The sequence below is a fragment of the Chiloscyllium plagiosum genome, unplaced genomic scaffold, assembly GCF_037043375.1.
Source record: "Chiloscyllium plagiosum isolate Xiang-an unplaced genomic scaffold, Cpla_swu_hap1 HiC_scaffold_4, whole genome shotgun sequence".
Lineage (NCBI taxonomy): Eukaryota > Metazoa > Chordata > Chondrichthyes > Orectolobiformes > Hemiscylliidae > Chiloscyllium > Chiloscyllium plagiosum.
The window spans coordinates 101,007,559-101,021,031 of record NW_028270142.1 but is presented as its reverse complement, the minus strand read 5'-3'; the positions used below and the strand labels follow the sequence as shown (position 1 = coordinate 101,021,031).

The 13,473-nt window shown below is 42.0% G+C and overlaps 1 protein-coding gene across 1 annotated transcript in view; it reads left to right on the top strand.

Moving 5' to 3' along the window:
* The first annotated feature begins 921 nt into the window (after window positions 1-921).
* Window positions 922-13,473, top strand: part of tmem64 (transmembrane protein 64) — a 32,054-nt gene continuing 19,502 nt past the window's right edge. Inside the window, exon 1 of the mRNA XM_087986524.1 lies at window positions 922-2,664. Coding sequence (XP_087842650.1) covers window positions 1,972-2,664 — 693 coding nt within the window. The 5' untranslated portion in view covers window positions 922-1,971. The remainder of the gene's footprint in view (window positions 2,665-13,473) is intronic.

Sequence of the window (13,473 nt, the reverse complement as noted above, 5' to 3'; positions counted from 1 at the left end):
TTGGATACCATGTTTCATGTGCAAGTTTTAACTTTTTTTCACAACTAAAAAAATGATAATAGAGCTCACATAGTTATGCCAAGAATAAGGGTAAATGCCATTACAAATGCAGTTCTTGAAACAGCATTTGAGCTCAATCACACTCATCAGGTTTAGTAATATCCTCTAAGAAAGGAAATTTGCTCTAACTAGTCTGGTCATGTGACATCAGATCAAAAACAATATAATGTAGTTAACTGCTCTCTGACGTGGCTGAGTAAACAATTCAAGGTCAATAGATGCTGGCCTTGTCTATTATCATATGAAAGAATAATAGTTAACATTTCAGATTAGTGAATTTTTATCAGAGGAGCTCCCTGTATTTCTCTCGACTTTTGCTGCCAGACCTGTATAGTATTTCCAGCATTTTCTGTTTTTACTCGTAACCATTTAACTTTGCCATTGTTGGTTTGACACTACTGACACTGAGATCAGGAGTTGTTTTTAGTGCCGAGTCCATGTCCTGGTTGTGGCATTTTATTATTTTTAGGCGTATTACAATTCCAAATACAATGTGCAAATGACTTCAAATACCTAAAGTACAATTTTTAAGGAGCTGTATTGGACGATAATATTTTATGAGTTAGAAATGTATAAAATGTACAATATTGTCTTAGTTGGAATGCGGGGGAGTACGAGCATGTCGTATCATTGGACGCAAAACGTTGACTGCTTTCTCTCCATGGATACCGCCAGACTTGCTGAGTATCTCCACCACTGAAAACAACAAATGCTAGAGATCAGAGCGGGTCAGGCAGTGTCCATGGAGAGAGATCAAGTTAATATTTCCAAACGTCATTTAGGCTCGAAACGTTGGCTTACTCTCTCTCCATGGATGCTGCCTGACCCGCTGCGATCTCCAGCATTTGTTGTTTTCAGTTCAGTTTCCAGCCTCTGCAGTAATTTGCTCCTACGTTGAGTGTCTCCAGCAATTTGTTTTTGTTCCAGATTTCCAGCAATTCTCAGTTATTGGACTTTATTTTAATGCTTTATTGCTGCTGTTGTTGCATTTGTTTATCTTTCATGAGTGAGAAGAACCAAGGTCATGTATCCCAGGGAATCAATTTCTGAACAGGGGAATGCAGTCGTTCATGGGAGTCGGAGCGAAAGCCCCGTCTCGCGCGGCGGCGGGTGGAAGAGAGCCAAACTTATTTTTTTGAAAAGTGTGCGCGTGCGGTGACGCGCAGCGGTTTGAGTGGGCGGGCGCGCGGACGACGGTTGTGGCGGCGGGGAATGGAGGCTGGCGCCAGCACCAGCGCGAGGCGGCCCCACTGCAGCTCAGAAGGTGTTCCGTGAGGCTCGCGGTTTCTGGAGCCCGGGTCCTCCCGGGAGGGTGGAGGAGGAGGAGGAGGAGCTGCTGCTACTACTATTGCTGCACTGAGCGCCTGTCAGTGTTTCTCTCCCCTCCTGAGGAACCATGAGACAGGACGTGGCAGCAGAAAACCATCTTCTACTCCCCAGCTACTGCAGCTGCTTCCGCTGCACAGACACCGGGATCGTCTGAGGGAGGGAGGAAGGAAATAGAAACATCCTTTTATTTCCCCTCTCTCTATCGTTTTGTTTCACAACCGCTCGGCCTTACGGGAACATCCCCATCCCCTTTCTTTCTCTCTCCCAACCCCGTTCCCCTTATTGGTGTAACGGCTGCAGCAGCAGTCGGCCAACATTTTTAACCTTCTGCCGCTCGCTTCTGTTCGCCCCCGGTCTGCGATGCGACCCCCTTCCCCTAAATATATGAAACTATCTATCAGAAGGAATCCAGATTTTACGATTTGTGAGGTCCTTTTCTTTTCCCCTCTATTGCACCAATTCCTGAAGAGAGAGAAAATGTTTGCAGTTTGTTTTATTTTGGCTGAATAGATCGTTGGCGTGTTTTATTTTTTTTGTAGTTGGCCGGTAGACTGGACCCCCCCCCCCCCCCGTGACCCGGACATGTGGAACTCTGGCAGTGGCCCCCTGCAGATACTGAGCAAAGTGTTGAAGAAGTTGAGCAAAGGTCAGCACTGGGCGCTGAGCCGGGGTTTGCAGAGACCCTGCCCCAACTCGCTGCTGCTGGCCCAGGGGGAGGCGGCTTCCTACGAGGAGAGGGTGCAGGTGAAGCCCGAGCTGAGCCTGCAAGAGCAGGGGCTGGAGAGCGATCTGCCCATCCTTGGGGACCCCAAGGGCACCTGCCTGAATGGCTGCTGCCTGAAGAGCTTCTTGCTGGTCTGCCTGCTGACCCTGGTCTGCTTCTCCTCGCTGGCGCTGCTGCGGCGCTACCTGAAGGAACTGCTGCTATGGGTGGAGGGCTTGGACAGCTTGGTCGGGGCATTGCTCTTCGTCGTGGGCTTCATCGCCGTCTCTTTCCCCTGCAGCTGGGGCTACATCGTGCTGAACGTGGCCGCCGGCTACCTGTACGGCTTCGTGCTGGGCTTGGGACTGGTGGTGGTCGGGGTGCTGATCGGGACTTTCATCGCTCACCTGCTCTGCAAGCGGCTGCTGGCGGCGTGGGTCACCGCCAAGGTCCGGGCCAACGAGCAGCTCAGCGCCGTGGTCCGGGTGGTGGAAGGAGGCAGCGGACTGAAGGTGGTGGCTTTGGCCAGACTCACCCCCATTCCCTTCGGGCTGCAGAATGCAGTGTTTTCGGTGAGTATCCCTACGTAAAAGTCGTTAATCGGAGCACATATGACAGAGTGCTTAGACCTGTAGCATCACTATGACAATTGTGTTATCCAAAGAGAAACTACTGCAAACTTACTCAAAACAACTTATTCCTCAGAAGTAATCCACCCATGTCTTGGCATATTGCTCCCCCCACCCCCGTCTAGACAGGAATACGTCTTGCTGTCTGTTTTAAAATCAGAATCTAAGTAGCAGTTTTAGTTTAATGAAAGACTATTTTCCGGATATAATGTCTAGGGAATGAGTGCATGGATAAATTAGCGCATCCCAAGTTGCGCTTTGACTTTCAATTACAGTGCTTCACAGATAATTCTGAAACTCTTTGGCTTCCAATATCAAACAAGTGGGCAGCATGGAAGAGTATTTGTTTAATTTCCATGGAGACTTCTTGGTTCCTCCAGACTGAAAATAACTGCTGTTGATTAGAGAATGGGAGTAGTTGTACACTTAACATTGTACCGCTCAAAATTAAATTTAATTCAGACTTGTAAAACTGATACTTCAGACAGTTTTCCATTAGCTCACGATTCTTTATTCATGAGGAAATCAAACATGACCATCCAGAATCCATATACAATTATTTTTCACCCATTGTTGGCACATATGATATACTCTTAAAAGATGAAACTTGTACTTTATTTTGGTCACTTCATTTTACACACTGTGCATCTTACAAGTCTTCCAACAAATGGTCAGTAACAGGATACTGTATTGTGTTCAGTTCTGGTTGCCAGACTTCAAGAAGGATGAGGAGTTCCTTGGGAAGGCATAAAATTATGCAGAATGACATGGATTAGTGAATCTAGCTATAATGTTAGGTGGAGAAGCTAGAGTTCTTTGGAGTAAAGAGGGGATTGAGGGGAATCTGTAAGAGATGTGCAAAATTGACAGGTTTTGGTAAGATAGACAGATGGGCTGTTCCCATTATCTGATGGTTCAAGAATTAGAGGACATATTTATGGTTTTGAGCAAGAGTTAGGGGGAATAGGAGGAGGAACATATTTTGTAATGCAGACACTGGCACTGACTTGAAACAAAAATAGAAATTGCAAGAGAAAGCAAGCAGGTACTCTTGGCTAGTGACTCTTCATCAGAACTTGATGAAGTTGGCGATTGCAAGGATGGTAGGAGTGATTCCAAAAGCAAATTAGATTGGAAGTTGAGGAAAATATACCTGCAAGATTTTGTGAATTGAAAGGAAGAATGACACTGACTGGATAGCTCTTACAAGATCTGGTGTGGTCCTGGGTCAAATTGCTCTAGTGTTAAGATGACCCTAAACTGCCTGGTGAAGCAACTCTGAAATAAATACTATTTACCGCTGCGTTGGCTTAGCTAAAAATTTGGATTGCATCAGTAGGAGGTTCTGCACTTCTGTATATCCACTCTTTGTGCTTTGCATCTGATGCAGCACAACTGTAATAGATGCAGAAAATGTAAGAAGTACTCCCAAGTCTGGTAATATCCATAGAGAGAGTCAACATTTCTCTCATTAACCTGAAATGTAAACTTTGTTTGTCTTCACAGATGGTTATCTGTCTAATGTTTACACCCATTTATATTTCAGATTTACAGTATTTAGTATTTCACTTTTGCAGTATAGTTGTGGTCTATGCAAAGTCTCATTTAAAAGCATTTTAGAAACAGTTTCAGCATATGGAAAAAAACTGATGGGAAAATACAGAGCAAGTGGGCATAATTTTTAAATTACATCTGTGCCACTTCTTCTCTCTCAGGCGTGTGGAAATCTAGATCACTTAACTTTAAAATATAGATACTAATTGACAATTTCAAGATTTTTGAAATGATTTTTGTTTGTCAAGGATACTGAGGAATGTGAGCATTGGTGATTTAATAGAGTTGAGGTACAGGTTGGTCCAGATTTTGTGGTGGAGCTGGTTCAAGAGCCTGAATGGCCTATCTTACTAATACAGTGTAATTGATGGATATTTGATTTAAATGTCCCAAATGTTTTTGACCTTACTGTGTAATACATATGCAGTTTTGGCCTCCTTATGAGGAAGGATGCTCGTGCTATAGAGGGAGTGCAGTGAAGATGTACTGGCTGTTTCCTGGTATAAAGGAATTGATGTATGTGGTGGCTGAATTGGTTAGGATAATATTCACTGGACCTTGGAAGAAGGAAGGGAACCTCTGAGAAACTTATAAAATTTTACAAGGACTGGATGGTGTAGATGCAAGAAGAATGTTCCAGAAGGTGGGGGAGTCCAGAACCAGATGTTACAGTCTAAGAATACTGGGTAAACCATTTCAGACTGAGGTGAGGAGAAATTTCTTCACCCAGAAAGTAGTAGATGCTAAAAATTGTATGATTTCAAAAAGGAGTTGGATATAACACTTGGGGCTAAAGAGATTAGATTAGATTAGATTCCCTACAGTATGGAAGCAGGCCATTTGGCCCAACAAGTCCACGCCAGCCCTCTGAAGAGTAACCCACCAAGACCCATTCCCTACTCTCTATTTACCCCTGAGTATGGGCAGTTTAGCATGGCTAATTCACTTGACCTGCACATCTTTGGATTGTGGGAGGAAACCCACGTAGACACGGGAATGTGCAAACTCCACACAGACAGTCACCCGAGGTTGCAATAGAACCCGGATCCCTGGCGCTGGGAGGCAACAGTGCTAATCACTGAGCCACCATGGTGCCCCAGATCGAAGGATATGGGGGGGAAAAGCAGGAGAAGGCAATTGAGTTGCATAATTGGTGATGATCATAACGAATGGTGTAGCAAAGTGGAAGAGCTGAATGCCCTACTCCTGGTCCTATTTTCTGTATTGGAAATTAATTTGAATGCCAGAATCACAGTAAGACCTGTCCAGTAGGAAGTGGTACATTTTTAGGAAGCAAGGGTTAGTTGTTCAGGGAGATGTATCAAAATGAATGTTTCATTAGTCAATGACACCTCGTTGTCATCTGTGTTCAATGTAAATGATTTTGAAAATGAGAGGAACAAAGTGAAATTTGCGGCTATGAAACCAATTTGGGAGAACACTGTAGGCATCTCAGAATGAGATGATCGAATACCAGTAGGCCTTGGGGATTAGGCTGATAAGAGGCTGATGTAATTTAATGGGACCAAATATCAGTTGAGACTGTCAGATGAATAGTAATGCAATGTAAAATGCTATGTCTGAGTGAAATTTGTGTGGTATTTTAAATTTAAGCGCCTAAATTGTATGAGAGATGTTGGAATAATTTTATTCATTCATATGATGCAGACATAATTTATTGCTCATTACAATTACCCTTAAAATAGGTGGTGTGTCTCTTATGGACTGCTGAAGTCCATGTTGTGATGTTGCTCTCAGTGCTGTTACAAAGGAAGTTCTATGATTTTGACCTAGTGACAGTGAGGGAATGGTACTTTATTTCCAAGCTATGATATCTGGTTTGGAAAGGATCTTTGGGTTAGCGATCAGTGTTTCCTTTATTCTTCCTGCCTGGGTGACTATGCAGCAGTCCATCACGTGCCATGCACTACTTGATGGTGAACTTAGTTCAGTTACCACCCTTGCTCGTAAGAAAAGAACTGACACGCTGGAAAAGTAGAAATCAAGAATCAAACCTGACATGATCAATAACATGGATTTACAACTAAAATTCACTTGTCATGAAGCTGTGCCAGAAGTTAGCCTGCTTGCTGACCTCTTGCTTCTCTCACAATTGGTGCAACTCTAATCCCCTTGCTTGCTTCCTCCCTCCTCCTCTTTGCTTATCACCCATGCCTTCACTTAACACACTGGAGGTATGGTGAGCAGGAGGAGGTTTTATATGCAATTAAGGTTTAATTATTTAATAATTTAGTTATTTTAATAATTTTTTTATAATTGTAAAGTGGCATGGTTGCCACTGATTAATAGTAATGTTAATGGCATTCCCACCACAAAAGTTTGGTGGGAGTTGAGAATAAAAAGAAAAATTATCATTCCTACTAAAAAAAAATTAGTCCTTAAAACATATTGTCTTTTTAATTAATTGGCATGCAATCTGATTTGCTCAGTGGACATCTTGGAAATGGACTGATTTCTGCTCTGTACTGTACTGCTGCAATAAACGTGAGATTTATTTTCAGTTTTCTTCTTTAAACTGGGAAGACTTGGGTGGGGAAGTTTGTAAATGGTGAATAATTTGCAGCAAAACATAAAACTGCTCCATAGGGAGCAGTGATTTACAAAACAGCTTGGTAAGAGCAGGTGTCAAATACCTAGGGATTAATGTAACCTCATTGTTGGAGAAATTGAACCTATGCGGTGCGTTCTTATCCTGAAAACATAGGTTGACTGTCTCCATCTTTGTAGGACTACATAAACTTGAATCTCAATATTATGTGTTTATCTTTAAAATTATGTAGAGTTGAATGATCCTGTTTTTGTGTGTGTGTGTGTGTATATCGGAAATTTGCTAATCTGTTCAGTGGCTTTGTAAAAAAAGATAAAGCATGTTTGGGCATTTTGAAGCTTTTAAGGAAACAATTTATTTAACCATACAGTCATTATAAAATATACTGGAGTTTTGAGAAACAGTATCATGGACACAGGCAGAATATGTTGGAGCTGAAAATAAAATGGATATGCTAGAATTACTGTGTGGATCAGGTGACACCAGAGGAAAATAGTTAATGAGGTTGATGCTTTGTCGTCATTTTTATGACCTGTAATGTTTGACAGCCGTTCATTAACCTGCAATGTTAACTTTGTTGTACTTTCCATATTGATGAGAAAAATATTGGCTCACACTGGCACAGAAAGTTGACACTGCTGATGATTCAATAGGTGCCAATAGTCAGAGGTCTGCATAGAGTCTGCCCTTACAAACATGTGCAGTGCCACTAACACCCAGCTCTGCTCTGTTTGGCTTTCCCGCTTCACCCTGCTTGCTACCTTCTGATTATTTTGCTCCAGACGCTTCACTACCTCCATTCACTGCCTTGCTCCCAGGGACAGTGAACAGTGAGATAGCATGGCAATAAATAGTTGGGAGTGAGGGAATGAGGAAATCATGATCCTAAGGTTGGAATCCATTTAAAGCATCTGCAAATTACTCATTTTATTGTTCCTTTTTATTGCAGGCATCTCGCTGTTGTGTTTGGCAGTGATCTCATCAGTGCTGTGAATGCGCCCCCTGCAGTTGCAGTGGTAATAGATACAACCAGTAATGGTAATCAGTTGAATTTGAAAGCTGTGGCTGTGATGGCAGAGCCTCTTTTTTTTTCAGGATGCACTTTTATAGCTAACCCATAGTTTTAGAATTGTTAATTGATGGTGTATTTCACTACATAAAAGTATCCCCACTATAGAATTGCAAGTATTTTCTGTAGGGCTACTGCTGGCACTTAAAATGTAAATTGGAATAATGTAGGAAATGGGGTAGGGGAGCGAGAGAGTGGTGAATGTTTCTTGTTGCGCTGCTGGGAATGGCACATCATTCACCTGATTTTGTTCATTAATTCTATTTCTCTCCGCTGAAGATGTCTGATAGGTTTAAGGTGAGAGTGGAAAGATTTAAAAAGGACCTGATGGATAACCTTTTCATGTAGAGGGTGTACGTGTATGGAATAAGCTGACAGAGGAAGTGATGGAGGTGGGGACATTTAAAAGGCATCTGGATGGGTTCATGAAGAGACAGGGTTTCGAGGGATATGGGCCAATGCTGGCAAATGGGACTAGGTCAGATTGGAATGTTTGGTCAGCGAGGACAAGTTGGACTGAAGGATCTCTTTCCATACTCTATGACTGTAGGACCTGTGAAGTATTTCCAGCATGGGCAATGTTCATAAATTCAAAGTTGCTACGATGCCAAAGGAGGCCATTGCACTGGCTGGCCAATGAGGTTTACTGCTTAGTGTCACCACTTGCCTTTTCCTTATACTTTTCCATGTTGTCACTCAAATAATCATCTGCCCTCTTGAGTGCCACAATTGTGCCAATTGATAGCTTCACCAGTGCATTCCAAACCTAAGCTTCTCATTTTATGAAAAAGTTATTTCTCACAGCACATTTGTTACATATGTGAATCACATTAAATCTGTCACCTGTTGTTCTCCATTGTTTCATAAACAGGAACCACGGTAGCTCAGTGGTTAGCACTGCTGCCTCACAGCACCAGGGTCCTGGGTTCGATTCCCACCTGTCTGAGTGGAGTTTACACATTCTCCCCATGTCTGCGTGGGTTGCCTTCAGATGCTCCGGTTTCCTCCCACAATCCAAAGATGTTCAGGCCAGGTGAATTGGCCGTGCTAAATAGCCCACAGTGTTAGGTGCGTTAGTCAGGGGTAAATAAAGGGCAGGGGAATGGGTCTGGGTGGGTTTCTCTTCGGAGGGGCGGTGTAGACTTGTTGGGCCGAAGGGCCTGTTTCCACACTGTAGAGAATCTAATCTAATCTATTCTGCCCTGACTCCTCATGTTTTTGAGGACTTCTGTCAGATCTTCTCTTAGATCTTAATGTTCTCCCTTCCATGCAAAACTCCCTGTTCTAGAATTACTTTCACTGGAAAGTGTTGAATCCAGTGTTTCCAGCGTTAAAAGATTAGTGAGAGATAAAACAAATAAGTAAAATTATTAATATGCAGCTACAAAAGGGAGACACAAATGTTAGGACAAGGCACCCAGAGATTGGCTTGAAAGGTGTTACAAGTGGGAATGATGTCCACATTCTGATGCAAAAGTACAGGTAATGTTACTGTTAAATTCTTCAGAGAAGCTAAGTCAGTGCTACTTGCAAATAATTATGACAAAGTTGGTATTGTATTTGTTCCATTGGACTTGACGATAGAGTAATTTGTTAATGTAGCAGAACCAGTAAGATAATTGGATTATTAAGCAGGCATTGGTGGAAATGGAAATATCTAATGGAAATAAATTTAGTTTGTGCAGTTTGTTGCAATATGACCAGATTGCAGGTAAAGTTCCCCAATTTGTTAGTTTCAGATGGGATGCTCCAAGCTGTTAAGCTTCTTGGATGTGAAGGCATGAACAGGTTCCCCATCTTACTTCACAATCCTGTTAATTGATTACAACAAGCTTAGTTTTAAAATTATCCCTACTCTGTTGGATATCTTTTCTCCCAAGACCACATGAATATATGTTTTAAAAGATGTCAATTTAACCAGGCTTTCTTTGAATAAACAAAGAGTAAATTTATTCATTATTAAATATGAGGAGAATAAATAACATTACACAGATGCGCATAGGTTTGAAATTATTGCGTCCAAAAAAATTAGTTATAAAAAAAAACTCATATCCAGAGTGGCCTGTGAATTAATTGTGAAGAGTGGATATCTAAACATTGTAGCTGTTGCAGTGGCGGTTATTGGTAGGGTTGATGTTAGTAGTTGAGCAGTTTGTTTTTGAAATTAAGCAAAAAAAAACAAAAGAACAGTTGTTTTGAACAAGGGACTCTGGACTCAAAACATTAACTCTAATTTCTCTCCATAGATGCTGCCAGTTTTTCCAGCAATTTGTTTTTGTTTCTGATTTTTAAAATTCTTGATTTTGTTGGCTGATTTGAAGTTTCCTTGTCCCTGTTTCATAGAATCCCTACAGTGTGGCAGTAGGCCATTCAGACCATTGAGTCCACACCGACCCTCTGATAAGCATCCTACCCCCATCCTATCCCTGCAACCTCCATGGCTAATTGAGCTCACTTGCACAGCCTTGCATGCTATGGATAATTTAGTATGGCCAGTCCACCTTACCTGTACATCTTTGAACTGTGAGAAGAAACAAGAGCACCTGGAGAAAACCCACAGAGAGGGGGAGTGTGTGCAAACTCAACACAGACAGTCGCCTGTGGTGGAATTGAACCCGGGTCCCTGGAACTGAGGCATCAGTGGTCACCACTGAGCCATTGCGTTGCCCATTCCTTTCTTAATTATAATTTTCTGGCAATGCCAGTTATGTTGATTTGAGTTTTCCAGGCATTGTTTCCTGAGCTGTTTATTTACATCTTGTATTGCAAAACTCTTTGGATAATTTTCATTTATTTTCATCAAACGATAACTCTGAACTTAATTGATGTTGATTGTGAATGTATGTGAAATGAATGTAATTAGAAATAGAGTTGGGTAGATCAAAACATTGCCTTCAGGATTAGAATTTCATTTGCACGTTCAGAATGAGATGAGTAGTATATCTGGTTGAAATACAATTTTGATGCTTTGAGGGTCCGCAATAGCTGTTGCATGGTTGTTATAAGGAAACTTCCCATGAAGTTGAAGTGACTCTGAATTATTTGGAGAGCAAAAACCATTATGAAAACCTAATGAAGTTATCACTGGTACAAATTATGTTTGTTGTTATGTCCAAAAATTAACTACAAATTATGTGCTAGTGTGTTATATTCCAACTTAATCTTTTTTAGACATTCTGTCTATGAAATGCTTATTTATGACTATTTTCCAATTAGTTTTATATTTTTATTATTTTTATTCATTCTTGTGGGATGTGGTATCCCTTTCTGGCCAGCTTATTGCCGACCCCTAGTTGCTCTTGAGAAGGTGGTGGTGAATTGCTTCCTTGACCTGCTGCAGTCCACAATGCCATTAAGGAGGCCCACAATGCCATTAGGGCGGGAATTCCAGGATTTTGATCCAGCGACAGGGAAGAAATAGCTATATATTTCCAAGTTAGAATCATGCATGGGCTTGGAGAGGAGCTTGAAATTGGTACTGTACTCATGCATCTGCTGTCTTTGTCCTTCGAGATGAAAGCGATCATGGGTTTGGAAGGTGCTGTCTGAGGATCTTTGAATTTCTGTGGTGCATCTTGTCAGTAGTTCACACTTCTGCTGAATGTCGATGGAGGAATGAGTGGATGCTTGTTGGAGCTGTACCCATGCTGGCAAGTCGGGAGTATTCGATGACAGTCTGGATTTCTGCCTTGTAGATAATGGGCAGGCTTTGGCAGATCAGGAGGTGAGTTACTCGCCACAGTATACTTGCTTTTGTAGCCACTGTGTTTATGTGATGAGCCCAGTTGAGTTTTTGGTCAATGGTATGCCCCTGGATATTAATGATAGTAACACCGTTGAATGTCAAGAGGCAGTGGTTAGATTGTCTTTTGTTGGTAATGGTCAGCACCTTGCATGTGTGTAGTGCAAATGTTACTTGTCACTTGTCAGCCCAAGTCAGGATATTGTCCAGGTCTTGTTGCATTTGCACAAGGCCTGCTTTAGTGTCTGAGGAGAAGTGAATGGTGCTGAATATTGTGCAATCATTGGCAAGCATCCCACTTCTGACCTTATGATGGAGGGAAGACCATTGAAGCAGCTGAAGATGGTTGGGCTGAGGGTACTACTCTGAAACTACTGCAGAGATATCCTGGAGCTGAAATGACTGACCTCTAACTACCACAAATCTTCCTACATTTCAGGTATGACTCCAACCAGTGGAGAGTTTGCCCCCAATCCCCATTGATTTTGCTAGGGTTCCTTGATGCCACACTGGGTTGAATGCAGTCTTAATGTCAAGGGCTGTCACTCTCACCTCACTTCTGGAATTTAACTCTTCTGTCCATGTTTGAACGGAGGCTACAATGAGGTCAGAAACTGAGTGTCCCTGGCAGAAACCAAACTGGGCGTTCTTGAGCAGGTTATTGCTGAGCAGGTGCTGCTTGATAGCACTGTTGATGACACCTATGATCACTTTATTGATGATCAACAGTAGAGTGTTGGGGTGGTAATTGGCCAGATTGGATTTGTCCAGACTTTTATGTACAGGTCGTACCTCGGCAGTTCTCCTCATTGTCGGGTAAATGCCAGTGCTGTAACTACACTGGAACAGTTTGGCAAAGGGAGCGGAAAGTTCTGGAGCATAAGTCTGCAGTACTATTGTCAAAATGTTGTCAGGGCCCATTGCCTTTGCAGTATCCAGTATCTCCAACTGTTTCTTGATATCACATGGAGTGAATCGAATTGGCTGAAGACTGGTATCTGTAATGCTGGGGACCAGTGGAGGAGGCTGCGATGGATTATCCACTTGGCATTTTTGGATGAAGATTGTTGCAAATGCTTCAGCCTTACCTTTTGCAGTGATGTGCTGGGCTTTTCCATCACTGAGGATGGGGATATTTGTGGCGCTGTCACCTTTAGTGAGCTGTTTAATTGTCAACTAGATTTGGTAGAAGAGCTTGGATCTGATCTGTTGGTTTTGGGATTATTTAGTTCTGACTATCACTTGTTGCTTATGCAAGTACTTCTGTTTGGTAGCCTCACCAAGTTGTTACCTTATTTTTTACATATACCTGCTGCTGCTCCTCCTGACAGCCCTCCTGCAGTCTACATTTTTTTTTTGTTAAAATTGTTTTTGCAGACACTGCATTCTACATGTAGCCCAGTTGGTTAGTGTTCTCCTGACTCTCTGGAATTGCTGGAGAATGATCACACTAACAACAATTTGCTGTCAGTTCATATATGAGAAGAAACACTTGGCAATCTACTGACTTGATTTACAGAATTTAGGAACATTTTTGAGCAATGTGTGTGTTCCGATGCTAGCCCTATCAAAAGAGAAATAAAACACATAAATTAGGTAAATTTAACATCTATAAAATTGTCCAGTAAAGTACAATTAGTTCTTGCATTTAACCCTACTATATTCTTCTGTACACTTGAGGCTTCAGTGAGGATTGTTCAAAGCAAATAGCACAACTCACAGAACACAGAATGTGGGAGCAAAAAATGAATTTAAGATTGTAATTTCTGGATTGATGTTTAAAAATCATCAAAGCTATCAAATTCTCAAAAAAAATCA